General features: G+C 36.1%; 2 protein-coding genes across 2 annotated transcripts in view; both read left to right on the top strand.

Moving 5' to 3' along the window:
* mertka (c-mer proto-oncogene tyrosine kinase a) overlaps window positions 1-10,720 on the top strand; it is a 43,020-nt gene extending 32,300 nt beyond the window's left edge. Inside the window, exons 11-19 of the mRNA XM_082153309.1 lie at window positions 3,235-3,323; window positions 3,415-3,510; window positions 3,643-3,723; window positions 4,544-4,636; window positions 4,760-4,878; window positions 4,976-5,085; window positions 5,539-5,698; window positions 6,839-6,975; window positions 8,802-10,720. Of these exons, the coding sequence (XP_082009435.1) occupies window positions 3,235-3,323; window positions 3,415-3,510; window positions 3,643-3,723; window positions 4,544-4,636; window positions 4,760-4,878; window positions 4,976-5,085; window positions 5,539-5,698; window positions 6,839-6,975; window positions 8,802-9,228 (1,312 nt within the window). The 3' untranslated portion in view covers window positions 9,229-10,720. The remainder of the gene's footprint in view (window positions 1-3,234; window positions 3,324-3,414; window positions 3,511-3,642; window positions 3,724-4,543; window positions 4,637-4,759; window positions 4,879-4,975; window positions 5,086-5,538; window positions 5,699-6,838; window positions 6,976-8,801) is intronic.
* A 1,703-nt stretch (window positions 10,721-12,423) lies between these two features.
* Window positions 12,424-26,644, top strand: tmem87b (transmembrane protein 87B). The gene is made up of 20 exons (XM_082153392.1): window positions 12,424-12,599; window positions 13,496-13,556; window positions 13,663-13,754; window positions 13,841-13,975; window positions 14,866-14,922; window positions 15,012-15,056; window positions 15,164-15,257; window positions 15,381-15,442; window positions 17,412-17,595; window positions 19,727-19,826; window positions 19,908-20,001; window positions 20,678-20,753; window positions 21,696-21,800; window positions 21,884-21,942; window positions 22,036-22,139; window positions 22,251-22,324; window positions 23,042-23,112; window positions 24,493-24,545; window positions 24,683-24,713; window positions 25,078-26,644. The coding sequence occupies exons 1-20, from the start codon at window positions 12,441-12,443 to the stop codon at window positions 25,117-25,119; spliced, it is 1,698 nt and encodes a 565-aa protein (XP_082009518.1). The 5' UTR covers window positions 12,424-12,440; the 3' UTR covers window positions 25,120-26,644.
* The last annotated feature ends 553 nt before the right edge of the window (window positions 26,645-27,197 follow it).

The raw sequence follows: 27,197 nt of genomic DNA, 5'->3' as shown, positions 1-27,197 counted from the left end.
TTAGAGTCAGTTCATCCCAGTTCAGGGTAGTGTCTGCTTTTTAAAAGGAGGCAAAATAAAGAAACTAGGAAGAAATGCTTCCGTTCAACACTAAAGTGCATTTCATTTCTATTGCATTTTAGGATCCTGTGGCTTTTTATTTATTGATTGATTGATTGATTGGTTGATTGATTTGTAACTCCTCCATTGCTGGCTTAGATCTGCATGAAGTTTTATAGTTTTTGCTGGTTAGTAGTACTGGTTTTGTACTGATATAGCTGGCTGATTTACATTAGTCAACTGGCACTAGAAGTATGTTGACCAAGGAGTTCCTGATGGTTTTGTGCTGTTTCAACAGATTTACTGCAACTTAATGTCAGCTTTTCAGCCTGAAACTTCATGAAATCCTAAATCTCAAAATTGCTAAGTGTTACAGTTAGTAATTAGTAATATCTTATAGGGCAATGTGTAAATTGTGACTCTAAATGAATGATTTTTGTTTGTGTGCTGTGTTTAACTGTATCACTGGCTCCCTCTACAGGTGTTTGTTTGTGTATAACTGTATCACTGGCTCCCTCTACAGGTGTTTGTGTATAACTGTATCACTGGCTCCCTCTACAGTGTTTGTTTGTGTATAACTGTATCACTGGCTCCCTCTACAGGTGTTTGTGTATAACGGTATCACTGGCTCCCTCTACAGGTGTTTGTGTATAACTGTATCACTGGCTCCCTCTACAGGTGTTTGTGTATAACTGTATCACTGGCTCCCTCTACAGTGTTTGTTTGTGTTTAACTGTATCACTGGCTCCCTCTACAGGTGTTTGTTTGTGTATAACTGTATCACTGGCTTCCTCTACAGTGTTTGTTTGTGTATAACTGTATCACTGGCTCCCTCTACAGGTGTTTGTGTATAACTGTATCACTGGCTCCCTCTACAGTGTTTGTTTGTGTATAACTGTATCACTGGCTTCCTCTACAGGTGTTTGTTTGTGTATAACTGTATCACTGGCTCCCTCTACAGTGTTTGTTTGTGTATAACTGTATCACTGGCTCCCTCTACAGGTGTTTGTTTGTGTATAACTGTATCACTGGCTCCCTCTACAGGTGTTTGTGTATAACTGTATCACTGGCTCCCTCTATAGGTGTTTGTTTGTGTATAACTGTATCACTGGCTTCCTCTACAGGTGTTTGTTTGTGTATAATTGTATCACTGGCTCCCTCTACAGTGTTTGTTTGTGTATAACTGTATCACTGGCTCCCTCTACAGGTGTTTGTTTGTGTATAACTGTATCACTGGCTCCCTCTACAGGTGTTTGTGTATAACTGTATCACTGGCTTCCTCTACAGGTGTTTGTTTGTGTATAACTGTATCACTGGCTCCCTCTACAGTGTTTGTTTGTGTATAACTGTATCACTGGCTTCCTCTACAGGTGTTTGTTTGTGTATAACTGTATCACTGGCTCCCTCTACAGGTGTTTGTTTGTGTATAACTGTATCACTGGCTCCCTCTACAGTGTTTGTTTGTGTATAACTGTATCACTGGCTTCCTCTACAGGTGTTTGTTTGTGTATAACTGTATCACTGGCTTCCTCTACAGGTGTTTGTGTATAACTGTATCACTGGCTCCCTCTACAGGTGTTTGTGTATAACTGTATCACTGGCTTCCTCTACAGGTGTTTGCGTATAACTGTATCACTGGCTCCCTTTACAGGTGTTTGTTTGTGTATAACTGTATCACTGGCTTCCTCTACAGGTGTTTGTTTGTGTATAACTGTATCACTGGCTCCCTCTACAGGTGTTTGTTTGTGTATAACTGTATCACTGGCTCCCTCTACAGGTGTTTGTTTGTGTATAACTGTATCACTGGCTCCCTCTACAGGTGTTTGTTTGTGTATAACTGTATCACTGGCTCCCTCTACAGGTGTTTGTTTGTGTATAACTGTATCACTGGCTCCCTCTACAGTGTTTGTTTGTGTATAACTGTATCACTGGCTTCCTCTACAGGTGTTTGTTTGTGTATAACTGTATCACTGGCTCCCTCTACAGTGTTTGTTTGTGTATAACTGTATCACTGGCTCCCTCTACAGGTGTTTGTGTATAACTGTATCACTGGCTCCCTTTACAGGTGTTTGTTTGTGTATAACTGTATCACTGGCTCCCTCTACAGGTGTTTGTGTATAACTGTATCACTGGCTCCCTCCACAGGTGTTTGTTTGTGTATAACTGTATCACTGGCTTCCTCTACAGGTGTTTGTTTGTGTATAACTGTATCACTGGCTCCCTCTACAGGTGTTTGTTTGTGTATAACTGTATCACTGGCTCCCTCTACAGGTGTTTGTTTGTGTTTAACTGTATCACTGGCTTCCTCTACAGGTGTTTGTTTGTGTATAACTGTATCACTGGCTCCCTCTACAGGTGTTTGTGTATAACTGTATCACTGGCTCCCTCTACAGGTGTTTGTGTATAACTGTATCACTGGCTCCCTCTACAGGTGTTTGTTTGTGTATAACTGTATCACTGGCTCCCTCTACAGGTGTTTGTGTATAACTGTATCACTGGCTCCCTCTACAGTGTTTGTTTGTGTATAACTGTATCACTGGCTTCCTCTACAGTGTTTGTTTGTGTATAACTGTATCACTGGCTTCCTCTACAGGTGTTTGTTTGTGTATAACTGTATCACTGGCTCCCTCTACAGTGTTTGTTTGTGTATAACTGTATCACTGGCTTCCTCTACAGGTGTTTGTTTGTGTATAACTGTATCACTGGCTCCCTCTACAGGTGTTTGTTTGTGTATAACTGTATCACTGGCTTCCTCTACAGGTGTTTGTTTGTGTTTAACTGTATCACTGGCTCCCTCTACAGGTGTTTGTGTGCTGTGTATAACTGTATCACTGGCTCCCTCTACAGGTGTTTGTGTGCTGTGTATAACTGTATCACTGGCTCCCTCTACAGGTGTTTGTTTGTGTATAACTGTATCACTGGCTCCCTCTACAGGTGTTTGTGTGCTGTGTATAACTGTATCACTGGCTCCCTCTACAGGTGTTTGTTTGTGTTTAACTGTATCACTGGCTTCCTCTACAGGTGTTTGTGTGCTGTGTATAACTGTATCACTGGCTCCCTCTACAGGTGTTTGTGTGCTGTGTATAACTGTATCACTGGCTCCCTCTACAGGTGTTTGTTTGTGTATAACTGTATCACTGGCTCCCTCTACAGGTGTTTGTTTGTGTTTAACTGTATCACTGGCTCCCTCTACAGGTGTTTGTTTGGTGCTGATGACAAACTCACTCCTAACGTTGAGTACAGACCTCAGAGATCCTACAACCGTTCAGCCATCGAAACTACACGTACGTCAAGCATTGCTAGCATTTTTCCAAAAAATTTTTGAAAAAAGATTTAAACTATTATAGATTATAAAGTATTTCTTCTTTGTTTTAGTTGCCAGTCTGGGCATTAGCAGTGAGCTTCAGGCCAAACTCCAGGACGTGATGATCTTAAGGCACCTGCTGTCCATCGGTAAAGTCCTCGGAGAAGGTGAGAACGCAGTCTGGTGTTGTGTTGTGTTGTGTTGTGTTGTGTTGTGTTGTGTTGTGTTGTGTTGTGTTGTGTTGTGTTGTGTTGCAGCTCATGTCAGATGCATTTACTGACCTAATGTCTCTTCTTTAGGTGAGTTTGGATCTGTGATGGAGGGGCATCTCATACAGCCTGATGGAACCTCTGAAAAAGTTGCTGTGAAAACCATGAAATGTAAGTGTTTGATTTCAAAAGTGCAAATAATTTTAGTTTGCATGTTTTAGATTAAGACTATGAAGGTGGATACTTTTTACTTTTATTAAGTATTTAATTTAAAATGAGTTATTTTTTTATTTTGAAAAATTACATTTACTTATTATTACTATTATTATTAATAAAATATTTAAGTTTTACATATTTTATTTACAATTATTTAGAAAAATTATTACATTTATAATATATCAATTAATATTTTATTATTATTATTATTATTATTATATTTACTTAAATTGAACTGTAAAAAATTGATCATTTTTGTTTTGTAAAAGTATTACATATATAATATTACAATTACATTTATTTGATTAAATTGTAAAAATCATTAGTTTTATTTATTATTATTATTATTATTATTAGAAAAATATTTTATAATTTAAGAGTATTATATTTTTCATTCTTATTAATATTAGTTTTTTTGTCAAATTTAATTTAATATTTAACATTTATATTTTATTTATTAATTCTTACTATTTAAAAAATAATTTACGTTATTTTTTTTTAAGTATTACATTTATTATTATAGTATTTATTTATTTTTTGTCGCATGTATTAATTTTTTCCTGTTTTTGTTATTACCATATTTGCACCCAGAGATTTTTTTGTATGTTTGTTTTTCATTTTTTACATTTTTAACTAATCTTACCACTAAAAATCTTTACAATGGTCTGCAAAGACACTAAACTTATATTTTATGTGAGATCTATATAACTAGATAGGCCAAGAAGAGAATATGATAAAACATATGAAATAAAGCATTAATTTCTGCCTCTTTCAGTGGATAACTTCTCCCAGAGAGAGATCGAAGAGTTTCTGAATGAAGCTGCTTGCATGAAGGATTTTCACCATCATAATGTCATCAGACTCTTGGGTAAGAAGCATGCCTGGCTCCTGCATTATTCAACACACTAGAAATATATACTCATTATTATCAAATAGAGAGAAAACATTCTGTTAGCAATACTACTGCTATAATGCTGATTTGTTCTCGTAGGTGTTTGTTTAGAAGTGGGTTCGGGACACTTTCCTAAACCAATGGTCGTGCTCCCCTTCATGAAGTACGGAGACTTGCATAGTTTCCTCCTGCGCTCACGTCTCGAGGAAGATCCTGTGGTGAGATGCCAAATAAGCAGCATTACTATTGGTCTCCATGCATGAACCAAACTGTGAGGTTATCATGGGTCTAACAGATGCTGTGTTGCATTTCCAGTTTCTCCCTACGCAGATGCTCCTGAAGTTCATGATTGACATCGCTCTGGGAATGGAGTATCTCAGCAACAGAAACTTCCTACACCGGGACCTGGCAGCTCGCAACTGCATGTGTGTGTCCTGAACTTATAAGTCACCTATTAACTGAAAAAAAGAAAAAAAATCACAGTTTCCAAAAATAAAAATAAAATGAAGCTGTTTTTGACCATTGATCATTATCATAAATGTTTCTTGAGCATCAAATCATCATATTAGAATGATTTCTGAAGGATCATGTGACACTGAAGACTGGAGTAATGATACTGAAAATTCAGCTTTGATCACAGGAATAAATTACACTTTAACATATATTCACATAGAAAACAGTTATTTTAAATTGTAAAAATATTTCATAATATTACTGTTTTTACTGTATTTTTGATCAAATAAATGCAGCTTTGGTGAGCAGAAGACCTCAAAAATTTGAATTGTAGTGTAATGCTAGGGATTTTATTACTGTTTATTTGAACTTTATAAGTCTCAGTGTTTGTTTCAAGCAATTAAATGTTTTGTTTTTTCATCCAGGTTGCGAGATGACTTGAGCGTGTGTGTTGCGGATTTTGGCCTGTCAAAGAAAATCTACAGTGGGGACTATTACAGACAGGGCCGGATAGCCAAGATGCCTGTCAAATGGATCGCAGTGGAAAGCCTCGCTGACAGAGTCTTCACGGTGAAAAGTGATGTGGTAAGAACGGTCATCACAGCCTCTTCATAACTCTGTTTTATTCAAATTCACGAGAGGATGTGTGATGTTTTTACTCTCTACAGCTGCTCATAACTTTATAGTTCCTTTTATTTGACATAAACTTCATGAATTTTTTTTAAATGGCTTTAATAGAAGTCTCTTTTGCTCAGCAAGGCTGCATTTATTGGATCAAAAATACAGTAAAAACAGCAATATTCTGTAATATTATTACTATTTAAAGTAATATATTTTAATATATTTTGTAATTTATTCCTGTGATCAAAGCTGAATTGTCAGCATCATTACTCCAGTCTTCAGTGTCACATAATCCTTCAGAAATCATTCTAATATGATGACCCTGGACCACAAAACCAGTCACATGGGTACATTTTTTAAAATTGAGATGTATACATCATCATCAGCTGAATACATAAGCTTTCCATTGATGTATGGTTTGTTAGGATAGGACAATATTTGGTCGAGATACAACTATTGAAAATCTGGAATCTGAGGGTGCAAAAAAAAATCGAAACATTGAGAAAATCTCCTTTAAAGTTGTGCATTTATGTTGGCGATTGTGCGGCATTCACTCACAAAAATAAATGTTTTATATATTTATGGTAGGAAATTTACAAAATATCTTCATGGAACATGATCTTTACTAAATATCCTAATGATTTTTGGCATAAAAAAAAAAATCTATCATTTTGTCCCATACAGTATTGTTGGCTATTGCCACAGATACCCGTGCGACATGTGACTGGTTTTGTGATCCAGGGTCACATATGATAATTTATTATCAATGTTGGAAAACATTTATTCAGTATTATTTGATGAATAGAAAGTTCAAAAGAACAGCATTTATTTGAAGTAGAAATCTTTTGTAACATTTTAAATGTCATTTTTGATCAATTTACTGCCTCCTTGCTAAATAAAAGTATAAAAATCTTACTGACCTCAAACTTCAAACTTTTGAACTGAAGTGTGTGTTACTTCGGTACAAGAAACGGCTGTTCATATTGCATATGACTCCATTATCATATGACTTCTCATTGATAAGCTTTAGACCATAGTCAGGGTTTTTGAATGTTTGTTGATGTTCAGTTGTTAATGTTTATTATCCCTTAATGTCCTGTTTAGTGGGCGTTTGGAGTGACCATGTGGGAAATAGCCACTCGAGGCATGACCCCATACCCTGGAGTACAAAACCATGAGATTTACGACTATCTCCTTGATGGAAACCGACTGAAACAACCCCCCGACTGTCTTGATGAACTGTGAGTTTTAAAATGTCTGTGGATAATCCTGTTTGTGGTCATAGCATGCCTACCTTTTCCCTGGACAAAACTTGTATCCAGTCCAAAACTGTTAGTTAACATGAAATCCTAATTGACCCCATTTATTTTTTAAATATGCATTACTGACCGCATGTCATATTGTGCATAATTCATCAGTATATTATTCTAAAAGACGATTAAACGTTGTGCTTTATCAAAATATAACAACTTTATGCACCAGAAACAACTTTGCTTATATGTGACCCTGGATCACCAAACCAGTCACGAGTCGCACGGGTTTATCTGTGGCAATAGCCAACAATACATTGTATGGGTCAAAATTATCGATTTTTCTTTTATGCCAAAAATCATTAGGATATTTAGTAAAGATCATGTTCCATGAAGATGTTTTGTAAATTTCCTACCGTAAATATATAAAACATTTATTTTTGTGAGTGAATGCCGCACAATCGCCAGCATAAATGAACAACTTTAAAGGAGATTTTCTCAATGTTTCCATTTTTTTTGCACCCAGATTCCAGATTTTCTAATAGTTGTATCTTGGCCAAATATTGTCATATCCTAACAAACAAGCTTATTTATTCAGCTTTCATGTGATGTATAAATGCATGTGCTTGCATGTGACTGGTTTTGTGGTCCAGGGTCACATATCTTATGCATCTTCCTTCTCAGGTTAATTTATCTGTTAATTTACCTACCTTTCATGTAGTGTGTAATAGAGCTGTTTGTTACGGTGGCCGAGAAGGGTCACAACACAAACAATCGCCACAACAACTACATATGCAGAAAACACCTCCAAATTCAGAAAACACATACAAACGCCACAACAACTACATATTCAGAAAACAACTTCGTCGATTTCACATCACGCACGCTGCAAATATTCATATTCTTTCTGAATATGTAGTTGTTGTGGCGTTTGTTTGTATGTGTTTTCTGAATATGTAGTTGTTGTGGCGTTTGTATGTGTTTTCTGAATTTGGAGGTGTTTTCTGCATATGTAGTTGTTGTGGCGTTTGTTTGTGTTGTGACCCTTCTCGGCCACCGTAGTTTGTGAATGTTAAAGGTCTGTAAAGTTTTAAAGATCAAGGATAAATCGAGTCTCCCAAAAGAAAGCAGCGATTCTAAACTGCCTGAAATGAGTCGCCAGTAAATGTAATCTTACTTCCTGCTAAAACCTATGTATGTTTGTAACAAATTTGCATAATGCCAGCCTGTGGTCTTCATTGGCTGCCCACGAACAATGTCTACTTTGCCCCGCCCTCAAACACTGTAGTTGTAGCTGAGACTGGAAGAGTTTGGTTTGTGTTGTTCATGTCGAGAAGATGCTTTATTCTGCACTGCGAAAGCAAATCCACTTTGCATGAACTTCCAAAAGATGAGGATTCGTGCTTGAATTGATGCGCTAAAAAAACACCATTGTTACTCTTCATATCACTGTGTATAAAGTGCTGAGGAAGAGCTGAAATTCAGATATGGAAATAGGGGTTTAGTTTTTGATACAAGCTGTAAGTGGTCGACCAATCACAACAGCGTGGACCGTCTGACCAATCAGAGCAGAGGAAGCTCTCAGAAAGAGGAGGGGTTTAAAGAGACCGAATCCTTTATAGAACAGTTTCAGAGTTAATAAATAGTTTTTTGACCTTGGATGCATGTAAACCTTATGTATGAGACTCAAAAACAAAATTAGGATACATAATAGAGGAAATACTGGAAAACAAGACAAAACTGCTGATTAACTGATGTGATGTTTTTATTAGTAAATCTGATTTGACTATCATAACATGTCTTGTGTGGTGTTTCAGGTATGATATCATGTTCAGCTGTTGGAGCGCTGATCCGGTGGACCGACCCGACTTCACACAGGTCAGGAAGAGACTGGAGAATCTGGCCGGGAAACTCCCGGCGGTGTCCAACCGGAGGGACATCATCTACATCAACACCAGCTTCCCTGAGGAGGACGACGAACTACCCGGCGTGGCGGCGGAAGGGCCTGTGATGACCTCCTCACCGTCCTGCAGTCGCCAAACCACGGCGGACGTTCACGAGAGCACAGACGCGGAGGACGACCGTTACGTGGTTGTCATCAAATCCTCCGGGGAACACGCGGTGAGAACTACTGTGGACATGCCACTACTGAATCACAGACTCTTGCAACAGGACAGCGATGAAGCGGTCAGGGACGTGACGGGGACGCGGCAAACATCCAGTGACACGACACGTTTGCTCTGATGGAGAGTTGCATGATGGGAACTTGAAATGCATCAGAAAATGTACTTTTTTCGTGGCGTCCAACTAAAGTGTGTTATTTCGGTGTCACTAGCGCCAACACACTGAATACATAATGACTTCATTCAGATTTTTTGAACACTTGTGGTCAGACAAACTGTGCCAAACTCACACCATTGTTTGAGGTGATGTCATTGTGATGGGCTTGATGGGATGCTCATAAATACAGATCAATGTTTTGAAAGCACCGCAGAGACGCTGTTACACTTTACAGAGGAATCATGAACGCTTTAAATATAGTCTGTATATTAAGACGAGTTACAAGAAAATGTTTTGACATCAAAAAGTTATGTAATAAATTGGTATTTTCTGTTTACAAGCCATCTCTAAAACACATCTGTATGATTTATATAAGATTATTAGAAATGTGCGGACTTGTTAAACACTCTCAGATGTTGTAGAGGAAAGTCTTAAGTAACATCATGATGGCATTCGTTACTTCACTGCCTTTCAAATAATAGGGGTTAGTATGATTTTTTTCTTCTTTTTTTAAAAGAAATTAATACTTTTATTCAGCAAGGACAAATTCAATTGATTAAATGTGACAGGAAAGACATTTATAATGTTATAAAAGATTTCTATTTCAAATAAATGAGCTTTCTATTCTTGAAAGAATCCTGAAAAATGTTTTCAACATTGATAATAATCAGAAATGTTTCTTGAGCCGCGTATTAGAATGATTTCTGAAGGATCATGTGACACTGAAGAGTAATGTAACTAAAATTCAGCTTTTAAAATGTAATATTTCACAATATTTCAGTGTTTTTGATGAGTCTTAGAAAAATCTTACCGACCCAAGACTTTTGAACAGTGGTGTACAGTATGCCAGTATATTGCAACCAATTTCCAATTTCATGTCTTGCAAAATGACAGATTGAGTGCAGTGTGAAGAAAGCCTTGTGCAGGTTTGATCTCGGACAGTCTTTCACAGTTCACAGACCTAAACTCACCTGGCCGAACTTGTCAGAAAGCTTGTCTTTGCCTTAATGCATGTTAACGCACAGACCGCAAAACTGTGATGCTATAAATGTTATGAATCAAGTCTTGTATTTTTCAGAGGAGACTGTTTCCTTTTGTAATGTAATTGTCTTTAAAAGTGTTATAAAATTAAGCTACATTGTGATTTTAAGCTTTTTCTAAACTTTGTTTTTGCATAGAATCTGATTTGTATATTAGTAATGCATTTTTGTAAATATAAAGGACATGCTCTTTGTCTATATGTAGTGTTTTTTACATTTTAACTCAGAAGTTAAACTGACATGAAGAAAATCTATGGGAGAAATGTTCAAATGTTGTCTGAAGTAATTTGTATGACTGTACCTTTTGATTGAGGTACAATAGCAATATCTATAATATTAATTTGAGATTGATATAAAAGTGCAATTTATTACTGCCATTATGAACAATATCTTATTAAATAGTTCTAACAAAATGACATTTGCTTTGAGGTTCTGTGTAATTGTTTTTGTCCATGGTTTTACTTTAACCCTCTGGTGCTGTTCGGTCATTTTTTTGTCCGGAAAAATTTTCTTTTTTTTTTTTTTACCGGAATGGTACGGAACTTGGTAAAGGTTTTGGCACTTGCTGGCTGAACACACACAAAAATCATAGATATGATTCGAAAAGGTTAAATGGTCCTGAAAAAAATAGTCCCACTTGTGTTGTTCACAGTCAAAAACGAGCGCATTGGAAATAATTGGTAGACGAATTTCGTCTAGTGGAAGCGTTTGGTACTGCGGCCAAACACAATCTCACTGAAAGCTCATTTTTTAAGATGTCAACCTCAAATTTGGAACACAACTTGTTTAGATTTATATCTTTGATTTCCTCACATTTTTAGAGTAAAACATGTTTTGGAAAATATATATTTCATATTAAAATGGAAAATTTTATTTTTGAGCATTTTTCATAACAATAAATGTAAAGTTTTATAACTGTTTTTCAAGTTTACTTTTTAAAACTTTTTCCCCTACATAATTTGCCAAGTGTCATCTTTATTTTAAACCAAGTGTTCGATATTTATGACCGTTTAAGTATTAGTTGGGGGGAAAAAATTCAGGTCCGGTCACAAAAAGTGAATAAATGGATTACTGCATAAATATAATTCAGTGCCATAAAAATATAAAATAAAAAAACATGATTGAACTAGAATATAGTACAATCATTTCATTGAAATTAAAATACATTCTGTCATTTTTGAGTACCTGAGGGTTTTGCAGTCATAAATGTTAACTTGGACTAGTAGCCTAATAGTCTGAATGAGCCATATATATATATATATATTATGAAGTTGTTATATTAATATGAGAAGCTGTCACTCAGAAACGTTCCCTTGTGATTTTTAGTGTGAATTCCACTTAAAATCTGATGTTTACTGAGCTCATCAATCAATACGTATCACAACATTTCAGTTCTACTAATATATATTTCAGTTATATTGCTAATACCATGGTTAAACTATGGTTAGTTTAGCAAAACCATGTTTAATTTATTTTAAAGAGTTTTTCACATTATTATTATTATTATTATTATTATTATTTTAGTAAAACCATGGTTAATTTTCGCAAGGGGTTATTATTAATGTGTTAAAAATAATTATTTAATAAGAGTCGGCGAACATGAAAAAATCTAATCACAAAATTGTAATTTCAGGCGTCAATAAAATTGCGTGTCATTTTTAGTTGTTATCGCCTAATTTAAAAAGGCATATGAGAAGATTAATTTTGTCGAAAGGATATTTTGTTTGTTTTATGACAACGAAGGGCATGACGTGTCGTGTCACGCGCACGCACAGGTGTGTGTTTGTGTGTGTGTGTGTAGCTCCGTCCGAAATCAGATACTTCCCTACTATATAATAGACGAAAAACAGTATGTGACAAAAGCAGTATGTCCAAATTCACAGTAGGCTACTGATAAAAGAGTAGTGTAGGCAAAAAGTACCTGGATGACCTTCTACTTCCAGCGAGATTCTGGTGTGCATATGCTACTATATAGAACATACTTTTTTTTAGCAACCCTGAAGTAATTACTCAAATTCAAAATAAGTACCTACTCAAGAGAGTATGCGATTTCGGACGCAGCCTGTGTATGTTTGCGTGCGTGCGTGTGTGTGTGCGCGTGTGTGTGCGCGCGTGTGTGTGTGCGTGTGCGCGCGTATGCGTCTCTGGTCAGTGAACATGGCCGTCCGAAGCTGTCGGTGGATACGGGACAGCAGCCGTTTCCTCTTTTTTATCCCTTTTCTATTCATCATTTCATCATTAAATGGAGTTAACGCGGCTCCAGAGATGGGAATGTGGACTATCACAGTGCTTAATGTGAGAGTGGATGATATTTTTGATTATAAATGGATGACAATGAGCGAAGAGGCCAAATGCTAACAGCTAGTATTATATACCAGGGCATCTTTATTTGATAGATTACGCAGAGTTTTTACGTTACTGTTAGTAAGACAACCCCTAGAAATTAGAATAAAACGTTATGATAGTCATTCGGATTATGAAATACTGCTAAATTGTTGAAGTATAGCAGCTAATGCTGCTGTGTTTACATGGGGGAATCAGTGATAGTGATAGTAGCTCAGTGATTCATACTACAGCTTTCTAAAACATAATATTGTGTCTTTTTTGCTAATTTAACTGGCATGAATGGCTGCGGTAATGAGCCCCATTTGAGAGATGATATTGAATAATGCTATCATGATCAGATGGTTGTATTTGTTAGTTCTGGGTCATGTAGAAGGCTGCTATGATGTGCCATAAATTATAGTATTTACAATATAAGTTACCCAGTTTAATCATTATACACGCAGGACACAATGCAAAGAAGCAAGGTGTTGAGGAAAAAAGAGAACATTTGTCATTATTTGCTGTATATTCTGATAGCAATAAATGGAGCCTTTTCCTGCAAACTGAGGATTTTACTGTATTACTTTTGACTGTGACGCTGTCACCTTTGATTGTCCGTATGATCTGTGTTACAAGTTTGTGACAAGGTCTTATCAAATATTTAAAGACCTGTCTAATTCTTCCACGAAGGTTTCCAGTGGCTGCCACTGTAAGACAAAGCCATATCGCAGCAGTTTAATGTACTAGCAAGCTCTTTCTCTGAAAAAAAAAGAAGAGAAAAAAAACTGTAGAAAGATTTTGCACATTGTATGTTTATTGTATATGTAGTTACATTGTTTTCATTAACTCAATATTCTCTTTTCTAGACTTCAAGACCTTTATTGTTAAGAAAATCCATGTATAAGGACACTGACATTGAACTGAAAGGTATCTAGTTTTTATATCATAGATCAAAGATGAAGCTGAATAAACATTCATTTATTATGATTGTTATTAACTGCATAGTGAAGTAAGGTCTTTATTCTCTTTGCAGTGACATCATTTGGTTGCCCAGAGGAAGTGACGTTCACCATTCAGTGGTTTTTGAAGCATTACCCATGTCACAATGAGTACAACAATATTGAAGTGAGTGGCACCTGTGATATGCTTCTGAAATCCAGCTGTGTGTGATGCTCTTTCTTTGTTGATCATTTGTTTGTTTGCTCGCTCAGGAAATGTATGAAAAGACGCCACTGAGTCGAGGCAAGAGTATGGACCCGAACCCTCTCGGACCCGGAGAGTATATTCAGCACAAATACAGGGAATTTTCCTGCCGCGGTGACATGCACATCTTCCCTATGTTCAATGTACGTTTGCAACACTTGATCTCACTCAGTACTGTAAGCTGCCGTTGCCTCATTTCTAATCAGCTTGACTTAGTCACATTTTTTATTGTGAGTCCAGATAAGTGTTGGTCCAGGTCAGTGTTGTTGTTTAAGTATTATTTATACCATTTAGAAAAATCTTATTTTTCTTTTTATATTTTCAGTTTTCATTTGAGTAATTATGTTATGTGCTTTTGTCACTTTTTTTGTGTTTATTATTTTAAATATTTCTGTTTAGCTTTCAAGATCATTAGTGAATGCACTGTGAACTAATATGAACAAGAATATTTTCATTATCTAACATCAATAAATGCTGTAGAAATATATTGCTTTTTGTTAGGTAATGTTAGTTAATGTTACCATTTTTATTTCAGTTTTAGTAATTTTAGTACTTCAGTTAGTTGAAGGAAGGAAATATTTCTCTTGTTTTTCTTAAAAATTGTATAGTTCAGATTTATTTAAATGAACAAAATGATTTTTTAATAGTTTTAGTTAGTCAGAGACCAGAATTATTTAAAAAAAAATTTTTTTGGGGGGGGGTCAGGGTTAGGGTCATTTTATATAGTACACACACACACACACACACATACACATAACTACAATGTGAAAGAAATCTCATATTCTCTGTGTCCGGACACAATGATATGTCTTAAAACATTAAAATCATCATAAATTAAAGGCAGTTCAACAAATACTAGCGTGATGTATACTTACAAAAACAGCTCACAATAATGTCATATGAGTGTCTTGTTTACAACCTCTTTCAACTTCCTGACAGTCATCTGATGTCAATCTTTATTTCATAATAACATGTTAGGAGATTAAGTGTTACTTGCTTTTTTTTATGTTGTCTATTACATATTTCTCTGCAGAAATCAAAAGCAGAACCGAAAACACTGAAGACGACTGCAGTGGATGGCGAGCTCCAGGTAGTTGCCGTGAACTTTTGACAAGCTTCGAAAGCCTGATTGTTCTCCAAATATCGAAGAGAAACATATTTTTGTTTTTTATATATTAGGAAAGCAGTTTCACAAGTTCTCCTGTTGCTGAGGCCGAAGCAAAGGTGAGACATTCTGGGACATAATATATATGGAGTATTTGCCAATGCAGTAAAAGATTGTGAGAGTAAAAGATTTGTTACATAATAGCACATAATTTCTTTGTTGGAAGGAAAATGTGATTGCTACGACCTGGAGGGACGGGCCGTACCTGCTGGTGGTGGCCATCCATCCAAACAAACAAGATGTCAACTGGAATTTAACTTGTGGGCATAATCACCTTATCTGATCTGATCATAAATGCATGAATATTTCGCTGCTTAGAAAGGTGTTTCTGTGCAGTTACGTCGTCTTTTCTCATTGCATCTCATCTAAATTGTGTGTTTCAGTCAGTGTTATGATGAAGGGAACCCACGGCTTTCTCTCTGTCACTGAATGGCCTCTCATGATCGTAAGTAGTTGCTCATCGGTTTTGTGTCATTTGTTTATTGGTGCAGTATGATCAGTGTTATAAAATATATAATATGCATTATTATAATTAAATATACACTAGTTCAAAAAAGTGTGGGTTTTTAAAATATTTTTGAAAGAATTCTCTTATGCTCACCAAGTCTGCATTTATTTAATAAAAATATGAATGCCTTTATTCAGTATTAATTTATTGCTATCTGTTCAAAATATTTTGAACAGTAGTGTCATTTTCCTTATCAAAAGCCATAATTAAAACCCTAGAAAGCCCTATTAAGCTCATCCTGCCATATTTGTGCTGTGAACTAGTCTGGAAATCCAGACCTAAATCTGAAAGATTAATGGTCTGGCGTCGACTAATGACAATCGGCCAGCTCGAGGGGCGGCACCAAGCATGCATTTGAAAATCTCACTGCACGCAATTGGATAACACTACGACCAATCACAACAAGCCCCATACGCTTAGCTACCAGCGGAGCTAACTGGTAGATTAGACTCTTACCGTATCCGGTCAGCAAAACAGCAAAAACGCCCTTCTTGCAAAGGAAGGATTTGAGCGGCGTCTTCTGTTCCTCTTTTAGATAAAGCCAAGTCTAACTCGTTCATTGTAGCGGCCAAAGCCGTTTCAAACAACTGGTGTTCATCCATAGCCATCTTGCAATGTTTACTAATTGAATTGAATTGAATTGAAATATCTTTAATGTCCCCAAGGGGCAATTTGGTTCACAACAAGTAGCCAACACATACACATTCGCACAAAACACATAAAACCATGAGATAATAAATAGATAAAAACATAAATACACATGTACCTATAGTTTGTTGAGAAACCCAACAGCTAATGGTACAAATGATCTCAAATATCTGTTGATATTGAGTATGAAATGACTTCGACGTCACAGCGCTGTCGTCTTCTGTTTAGCTCCGCCTATATCAGATAACCCGATGTGATTGGTGCAGCTCGGCTACAAGGGCATATTTATTGAGCATCATACGCTGATTTCACGCAGCCGTTATTTTGAAATCGAAAGCGAGGCTCCGGTGGGAAGAAAACCGGAAGTGTCGCCTTTAATCACAGGAGAGTCGTGAATGCGATGGCGTATTGTTGTGTTTAATGATGTTGTGTCAATTCTAAAAATGTACATACATTTCTTGCATACTTTAGACTATATACAGTGAAATTCATTTATAAATAAAATATTTTTTTTATATATAATTCAGAATGTAAAAAAAGAAGCAGGAATGAACTATATATATATCCTATATTGAATAGTAACATCCAATAGTGTAAATCGTGGCAGCAGCTTCAGGTTGGTAATCCAAGGCATTGTTGTTTATCTTTACTTCCGGGGTTCTTCCCACCGGAGCCTCACTTTCGATTTCAAAATGGCGGCTGCGTGAAATCAGCGTATTACTCGACGCCAGAGTAAACTCGCTGAGCAAATTCAACTTGTGCTCTCGCAAGAACTCTGGATTTCCAGGGTAGCTGTTGAACATGAGTGAAAGCTTAAATCCTGTGACTGGTTGAGGAGAGATGTGCTTTACTTTTCTAAGTGGAAGGTTTTAATCTGGTGGATGCTAAAATCTTAATCATAAAAAAAATCATAGGTTACATGACAACAATGTACTAAATACGGAAAAGTTTGACAACGTTGTCAAAACGATTCCCGTTCTCACAGATTCGTGAAAATTACTAAAAACGCTGTATTCTGCTGCCAGGCCAGTAGTTGGCGATGTCATTTTGTGAAGAAACACTACGGGCCTATAGATTGAACATGTGATACGCACGCTTGATAGTTTACAAGGAGACTTGGACTTTGAGGTTGCTTGTTCAGTCCCCCCAAAACACTGTTGTAATGTAAATGAACAGCCAAAAGACAAAAAGTTTTCTGTTTTTGGTTGAACCGGTGTTGTGTAAACGGGATAACACATTTCCTGTCTCTTTTCTTCAGTTCTACATGGTGATGTGTATGGTGTACATTTTGTACGCTCTGCTCTGGTTCGTCTGGTCGTCCTGCTACTGGAAAGACCTGCTGAGGATCCAGTTCTGGATTGCAGGAGTCATATTTCTGGGCATGATAGAGAAGGCCGTCTTCTGTGCTGAATATCAGAACACTAACAACGTGGGATCTGCATGTTAGTCAGAATACACTCTAACACACTTTCTTTCTCAACTTCAGAACTTCTCTTACAATGGCCAAACAAATGTGGACACTTTAGTTACACTTAAAACTGTTGCGTGAGATAAAATGGTGTCATGTAGGGTATTTTCTCATTTTTATTAGATGTTCGCGACCATTCAAAGGTTTGGTGTCGGTAAAATTTCTATGTGTTGTTTAAAAAAGTCTCTTTTGCTCATCAAGTCTGTATTTATTTCAGCAAAAAACAGTAAAACAACAATAATATTGTGAAATATTACAATTTAAAATAACTGTTTATACATATTAAAATGTAATTTATTCCTGTGATCAAAGCTGAATTTTCAGCATCATGACTCCAGTCTTCAGAGTCACATGATCCTTCAGAAATCATTCTAATATGATGATTTGATGCTCAAGAAACATTTCTGGGCCCGGTTTCCCGATAACGTTGTCTCTTAGCGCGCTACGAAGACTCGTAAGGTATAACTTAACTAAAGGTATACCATTACTAGGCGTGTTCCCCAAACTATACCTTAGAAAGCTGCTTGATATACCTTCTTACGTGCGACGTCACCCGGTGCTGTCCGTGGCGATGCTGCTGAATCTGTTGATATCGATGACTCGAGAATCAATTATTCTCTTGTCCAGGCGCTGTTTCACTGTTATATGCTAGAAAGTGGTGTTCTTTATAAAAGAAGCACTTCAGAAATAGTTGAAATTACATTTATTATTTATTACTATTGGATATTATAAAAAATAATCCAAACTATAATAGCATAGCCTACATATTTTAAAATTGTAATATATATTGCTGCCACAATAACCATTTCAAAAATTGTACGTGCTTTCATCTCTTTCCCATTTTTGTTCGCTGAGGTGGAGCTGCGATGAAATATTGTTCTTGTAAATACTTTCCAGCATTTCAGTAATAAAACTTTACATCTTATGTACGGTGCTCGGTAGTGATCAAAAAGGATTTAAACAGTGAATTTTGAATCTCTTCTTGTAAACTCAGAGATGTGGATTCAGACGGCAATTAAATCACCACACGACCTGTTTGTCAAAAAACAGTAGGTACTAATTTGGCCAGGGATGTTTACGCGGGTTGGGTGAGAAAAAACACTGATATTATGGATTCGGACGGCACTAAAATCACCGACTTACCCCTGTAAATGTTTAAAATACCATACGAGCCCATGAGAAACAATATTAGCGTCCGAATAGAACTTAACTGACAGTAGCCTATGCTTTCACTGGCCTTTAAAAGCACTCTTTTATTAAATTAATAATATAATATATAATAATAATAATATAATTAAAATTCTAACAACAATCAGTGTGATTGACAATTTTATTCTTTGCATGAAAACACTTGAATTAGCCTAAATGAACTGTCTGTGTGTATTAAAACTTCAGAATTATTTTCATATAGACCTGCAACAGTGATAAGGTAAAGCTAAGAGTGGTCCAGACCAACCTTACGAAAGTGTGACTTACAGAAGATATACTTAGCGTACGAACGTGTCGGGAATCGTGCCATAACGTTAAGAGAGAGGTTAAGGAATAGGTTAAGAACTACTTGGCAATAAGAACGTTTTGGGGAACCGGGCCCTGATTATTATCAATGTTGAAAACAGGTGTGCTGCTTCATATTTTTGTAGAAACCATGATATTCTTTGATGAATAGAAATTTCAAAAGAACAGCATTTATTTGAAGAATAAATCTTTTGTAGCATACTAGCATTATAAATGTCTTTACTGTCACTTTTGAACAATTTAATGCATCCTTGCTGGATAAAAGTATTAATTTCTTTCAATATTTGACACCAAAAGGTTTGACCAGCAGTGTATAGTCAGTTCTCCTCAGGTTCAAACAGGTCTCCTTTTGTCTTCATTTTCAACACTAAAATAATTGTTTTATCAAGTAAAATTGAACAAACCTTTTTGTAAAGTGTTTTATTTGAAAGTGTTTTATTTGAAATGGTCCTTGTGCCATCTTTCTTTCTTTCTAAATGAATGACACTTGGATCGATATTTTCACTAAAAAAACAAACGTCAAATAGGATTCTATGTTTAATAGTAAATAGTTGACTCTGTTTCTAGTTAATAGTTTGTGTTCTCTCCAGCTCAGGGTCTTCTGATCTTCGCCGAGCTCGTCTCTGCTCTGAAGAGGACTCTGGCCCGTTTGCTCGTCATCATTGTTAGTCTCGGGTACGGCATTGTCAAGTGAGTGATGATGAACGCATTGATTTGCAGACTTTCAGGATGATTATAGAGCGTGAGATGATGATGTTTTTCTGTCCTCAGACCACGTTTAGGCACCGTCATGCACAGAGTGGTGGGTCTGGGTGTGCTTTACTTCTCATTCGCTGCGATCGAGGGCGTTCTGAGGATCACTGGGGTAAAGATGACGTCCTGGAGCATTTTAAACCATTCACACTTCCCCATTTTTTTTCTTATGCAACTGCATAACTGATTATTTTAATAAATGTCAATGAGACGTCATTAGGGCTTTGGAGTTGCAAGCATTTATCTGTTGTGAATAATGAATGTGATTGGTGTATGTTGATCTGTAAGGGTCGAGATAATGGACCAGCCCTCATCTCTTTTGTCATACTAGCTATGTTTGATTCTTCGTTCATCTGGTTCATATCCTTCCGATGGGCTTATCAAACCTGTTCATTTGTTAATAATATAAAATATTTTTTAATATTAAATGCATTTATTGATCTTAGTTGATGTCAAATTTAACATTTACAACATCAAAAGTTAAATGAAAATAAAAAAGTTTTTCTTCTTCTAACATTAACAAAGATGAATAAATGCTTTAAAGATGTTTTGCTCATTTTAGCCAATGCATTAACTAATGTTAACAAATGAGATCTTATTGTAAAGTGTCACCGATAACTTAACCGTGTTTAAAATGACTCGTTCTGTCATTGCATATTGCTTGCATGTGTAGTTGAGAAGGGTTTTAGATGGTGTGTGTGTTCATTTCAGTGTGATTTAGTCTTCAGTTTATATTGGAGAAGAACCTTATTTTCCCGGCGCTGTGCATCTCTCTCTCTCTCTCTCAGGCTAAAGACTCTGACCTGGCCCTGCTAGCCAACATTCCCCTGGCTCTGCTTGACTCCTCTCTGTGTTGGTGGATATCCTTTTGGGGAGCCGTGTTTGTGTCTTTGCCCCTGCACAGTGTGTCTGTAGGCCATATTTATTCCTGCATGATGCCGTATGCCTTTCCTGCTAAGCACAGTGCTTAAAAGAATGATCCGTTTTATTTTCAGCGCAATGTCCGTGTGTCCTTGTCCTTCACTGTGTAAATCAATGCGACATGTTTACTGTAAAGATCCATATAATGCAAGCTGGTGTGTTTTAGCACTACACTACAGTTCAAAAGTTTGGGGTCAGTTCGATTAAAAATGTATACTTTTATTAAGCAAGGATGCATTAAATTGATCAAACGTGACAGCAAAGACTTTTATAATGTTACAAAATATTTCTATTTCAAATAAATGTTTTTCTTTTGAACTTTCTATTCATCAAAGAATCTTAGTTTCCACAAAAATATGAAGCTGCACAACTGTTTTCAACACTGATAATAAGAAATGCCTTTTATTAATACATTTTTATAATATATTCAAATAGAAAACAGTTATTTTAAGCAATTTAAGTCTTAAAAAGGATTAAAAAAATCTCACCGACCCCAAACATTTGAACGGTAGTGTATCTTCATCTTGTCAACTCAACCTGACTGCATACCAAAACATAGTATTTTATTATTATTAAATATATTATAAATAATATGCATATTATGATATCAAAATATAAAACTTGTGTAGCTAGAAGTGCTTGAATTCACAATATTGTGTGGAGTATGTTTCATGCCTAACATTTATGTGCATGGTTATACTTTTAAAACAGTTTCATATTTTCAACATTATTCTATTCTAGTGTATTCATTTTTTTCCCTTTGTGATAATTGATGGCATGCCACACGTTATGCACAAACATTAGGTTAATAACAACCCATAATATTCCTGGTTTTATGTTCTTGTATAAGCCTGTGTCTCATTTCCTTGACTATATCTCACATATTTGTCAGTCTGGCACAAACCATTAAGACTCTAAAACTCCGGAGAAACCCAGTGAAGTTGTCTTTGTACAGACACTTCACCAACACGCTCATCTTTGCTGTTCTCGGTGAGTATAAGGCATGAACTGAGTAGAGCTAAAAAAAAAATGAAACCCAGTCAAAGTTGATTTATATGTGACGTGTGTTTCAGCCTCCATCATTTTCATGGTTTGGACAACAAAGAAGTTCCGGTTATCAGACTGCCAGGCGGTGAGTATCTGAACTCTCTGAGGTCACAGCTCTACTCAGATTGGAACAGAGATCCAGAACACTTGAAACTGGTTGTCGTGTGTTTATGAGCAGGACTGGATGGAGCTGTGGGTGGACGATGCTTTCTGGAGGTTCCTCTTCTCCATCATTCTGCTGGTCATCATGTTTCTGTGGAGGCCGTCTGCCAACAACCAAAGGCAAGCGTGCTGAACATATCAACAAATCTAGATGATATGTTCAGTCCAATGTAAATCCAGTCCAAAGAAACCAATTTCTTCTAAAGCAGCGTCCATATGCTCTGTGTGTAGGTATGCGTTCACGCCGCTCATCGATGACTCGGATGATGAGGAGATTGAAGAGTTCCTGGTGTCTGCAAATATTGGTCAGTAACACTTTTTTTGTCTATATGTATAGGCCTATGTCACGAAAAAATTGAAGACCGGAAGTTCGTCTTTTAGTAGGGATACGGCTCTTCCGGTTAGCTTTTTACAATGGCGGAGTCAGATAGATACCGCTGGACCAAATCTCTCCGCAACCTGCCTGAAGTCACATATGACGATGTGGTTCGGATGGTAAATGAAAACTCTCAAGTGGAAAAGCGTGAAAGCTGAGGTATGGCTGTCTACGCCCTGACGCAGAGCAACCCGGTACACTACAACAACAGCGGCGGGCCGTTCGCCAGTAAGGTAAACGTTTCTATGGTAACAGCGAGTTGGACCAATCAGCAGACGTTGCTGCTACGCTTAGGATTGTGGGAAGTGTAGTTTTTTTTTTCATAAGATCGCGGATAAAACATGTTTTTCTTAAAACAAGGTTGATTTCATACGAACTTATAGCTTCTACAGGAGCAAAAACCTTCGTTTCACAACCTCATAGCTCGTGGTCAGTCTACCTCGGATGGTTTAGACATTATGGCTGATAATCTAAATCCTTATCGAGAAATACTGTTGACCGGAAGTTCTGAATCCCTACTCCACGTTCCGGAAGCAGGAAGTGTGACATAGGCCTATTGAGGTATTCATTGTATATTATTGCACTGTGTGGAAATGGTGTTAAATGAAAATTGTGGGTTAATTAATATGCATTCTTTCATCTTCAGCTGATGGGATAAAGTTGAGAGCAGCGAAGACAGAAACCAATGGAACAGTGAAGCCTGCAGCAGCTAATGCGGTCAGTTTCATTCTCCAATATAGTTATACAACTTTTTCAAATATATTTTTACAGTAACATTTTTTTAAAGCAAGCTTTTATGTAGCAAGGATGCCTTAAAATAATCAAAAGTGACAGTAAAGACATTTTTAATGTCACAAAAGATTTTTGATTTATTTATTTAAATGCTGTTCTGTTCATCAAAGAATCATGAAAAAATGTATTACGGTTTTCCATAAAAATATGAAGCAGCACAACTGTTTTCAACATTGAGAATAATAGGAAATCTTTATGATGCTGAAAATACATTATTTAACAGTCACTTGTCTCCACCTAATGGTGTAACAATGTAATTGATACAGTTTTTATTTGAAGCATCAAGTTTCTTTTAAAAGCTGATTTTGTTCACTTCCGTAGACAATCGTGTTTATATCCGAGTTATTATAATATTTTTATCCCAGTACTTCTGTGATAATATGATACTGTGTGGTTGAAAAGACTGTGAAGTTGTTTCATTCCTAAACATGACAACTGCTCTCTCTGGGTTAGTGGCAGCGTGAGTGCAGATCTGAATGTTCAGCTGTCATCGTACTCGTCAAAGGTTTTAATGGACATAGTAGAATCGTCATTTAAGAATAAGATTGCGTGGGTGTTTGAATCGAGATTGTGATCTTTAAACGATTAATTGTGCAGCTCTAATATATAATATATATAAAAGTTTGGGGTCAGTACGATTTTTTTTAATGTTTTTAAAAGAAGTCTCTTCTGCTCATCAAGGCTGCTTTTATTTGATAAAAAAAACAAAAAAAAAACAAACAGTATTATTGTGAAATATTATGACAATTTAAAATGACTTTTCTATTTTAATATATTTTAAAATGTAATTTATTCCTCAGATGAAAGCTGAATGTTCAGCATCATTACTCCAGTCTTCAGTGTCACATGATCCTTCAGAAATCATTCTAATATGATGATTTGATGCTCAAAAAACATTAATTATTATTTTCAATGTTGAAAACAGTCGTGTACAATTTTATTTCCCAAAATTCTTTGATGAATAGAAAGTTCAAAAGAACAGCATTTATTTAAAATAGAATATTTTCTAACATTATAAATGTCTTTACTGTAACTTTTGATCAGTTTAACTCATCCTTGATGAATAAAAGTATTGATTTATTTTATTTCTTTCCCCCAAAAATAAAATTTAAATTCTTACTGACCCCAAACTTTTGAACGGTCGTGTTTAATGTTACAAAAGCTTTAGATTTCAGATAAATGCTGTTCTTTTGAACTTTCTATTCATCATAGCATCATGAAATAAAATGTCCATAATAAAAAATCTAGTAAATATCAATAAATTTAATAATTATTCATGCAACAAGAAATATTTGATTGTTGCAGGATGACGACTTGAAGTGGGTGGAGGACAATATTCCTACCTCTCTTTCTGATGTGTAGGTCATTTTCTGTTTTACAAACATACATACTTAAATACCAACATACATCCATACATGCATGCATACGCCCTCTGCTGTCTACAAGAAAAAACTTCCCGTGTCAATCTCTAATTATTCACTTCTCTTATTTTCAGAGCTCTTCCTGTTCTTCTCGACTCAGATGAGGTATGTAAACTCATTTTATTTCTACCATAGCTTTGCTTTGCTTTATCTTTTAGTTTTTTTCTTACTGTTTTGCTACTGAAATGGGATCCGTGGGGTAGACAAAATAATGAGTCATCACATAATGCCATTTTATAATTATTACGTTGCATTAAAGTATGCAGTATGGTACAGAACAGCAAGGTATTAATGTTGGAAATTAAATAAAAACGGACAAAAATTGGTTTGTAAATTGAAATGTCAGATGTGTGCATTAGACACAGCGGCATCATTAAAATGTCATTTCCATTATTTTGTCCATCACTTGTATATATTTCTATTACGTTTACATATATAATTTGATTAATTAATACATGATTTTCAACAGGAGATCATGACCACCAAGTATGAGATGTCTAAAATGGAGTGAGGATGCGAAAGCAAAGCTCCAGAGATCAACCAAACCGCTGTTCCTACAACTGGCATCTGACCCTCACCAGAGAGCCACAGACTCCTCCTTTGGTCCGTTTGGTTGGCGGATTTGGGGTACACTGAAGGAATCGTGCTGAAGCGGTGGACGCATTCTAGATGATCTAGACGCCGCACTACCTGAACTTTATGTGAGGTGATACCTCTTTTTTTTCCTGAACCGTTCAAACGTCCAGAAGACTTTAAAGTCATCACTGATCTGTATAAAGTGACGACGGTCTATGTTTCTAAACTTTCGTGATGACATACCTGTCAAAATTATGAAGAACTGATCATATGGAGAGATAATGTATTATTCAAATGGGTTTGTTTTGTGTGAGTGTCATTTGATATTGAAAAACATTGATAAGGAACTTCAAGTTGACCAAAGCGTCTTCTTCATTTCTTTGGCTGTTTATAAAGTGTTATTTCAAACATTTTGTCTATAATTTCAGCACATGATGTGAATAGTAGAATGTCTGTCGGTGTGTCGAATTTGTATTTGAGCAGGGAGTGATTTAAATACGCAGAATGATTCTTAATTTTTCATAAATATTCTGAATAATTGTATGAAGTTGTTTTTGTTTTGCACAGAGCCCAGCTCAACTTTTCCCCCTGAAATCGAAATTATTTATTTGGCCTCATTTTTGTACCGTGGAAGTTCTGAAAGAAAATTTAGTAGTGCATAAAACTTGTGCAAGTCTTCTGAAATCATATGATAGCTTTGTGTGAGGAACAGAGCTAAATTTAAGCCATTATTGGCCAAAAACCTTTGTGAATGAGATTTAAGAGCAGTGAATAACTTATATTTTGGTCTGTTCCTCACACAAAACTATTGAGTTGGAATATATAGCACATGAGATGCATTTTTGTGTTTTTAAGATGCATTTTTTGAGCTTGAACTTTGGTTGTAGGCAACAAAGTAGCATAAAGGCTTGCAGCTTTTGCATTTCATGGAAGAAATCTAGTTATATGGGTTTGAAACATGAGGGTTGACTCACCCTCAAGTAATTTTTGGTGAAATATTCCTTTACATGTTTGTTTTTCTTTTTGAGGAAAAGCATACAACTCTTGGATCTGTGTGCCTACTAATTTACAAAAACACACATGTGCAACTCAATCTCTGCATTCTGTGTGCAAACAAAATACTGAAGCCTTAACACACTTCTGTTCTTGAGTTTTGTTCTGCAGTATCACTGTAAAATCGGCCCTGGTCTCGGTTGGACATTCTGTGACATGTCTGCTTAACAGAACGATGTGACTGTTAAACTTCCGAAAGATGTCTTTTTATTTCCTTTATGTGTCCTTGAGATGAAACGAAACATGTGAAATAACTTCTGAATTGTGTATATTATAAAGCGCACTTTAAGTTATGGTGGTTTCTTTTGGTCATGGGATGCGGTGATGTGCTTAATTTATCTGTATGATGCTGACCTTGTCCTTCATGTGTTACTGTTTTGTTTGCTTCATAAAAACGCTTTACTTTACAGTGTTTTTCATTGCCTTTTCTTTCTGTTTGCTAACAATCAGGTAGTCTCCTCGAATGTGAGCTCACATTATTCAAAGAGGAAAGCACACTTGGCGTCCCATAGAGCTCAGGTCCTGTCTGTTTTCTGTCTACATGAATGTTTATCCACGTTTCATACACGTTAAACAATGTGGGTTGCAATAAAGACTCTTTATTAGTCAAATCGTGAGTTCGGAGGCGTGGAGTTGTTATGGGTTTTATTGTATCATATGTTGTTTAATAGGGTGCACGGTGTCCTGAAGGTGAGAACATATCTGATAATATGATTGACCATGACATTGTCATTTCATTTAGTCTGTTCTATGAAAGATAAGCTTGAAAATGAAGGTCATTCTTTTAGATTAGTAAATACTTTACCAAGTATTACCATTGTTTCTCACCAATTTCTCTGAGAAGAGTTTCGTGAATGAACGCATTCATCACCATGACTCCACTACACCGAGTGTTTTTTGTTTGTTTACTAAACGCTCTCTAGACTGAGATTTTGCGCTCCTCGTCAACCTTAGTCAGGT

Source organism: Leuciscus leuciscus (assembly GCF_965113295.1).
Source record: "Leuciscus leuciscus genome assembly, chromosome: 22".
NCBI lineage: Eukaryota > Metazoa > Chordata > Actinopteri > Cypriniformes > Leuciscidae > Leuciscus > Leuciscus leuciscus.
This window is presented reverse-complemented; position numbering and strand designations above follow the sequence as displayed.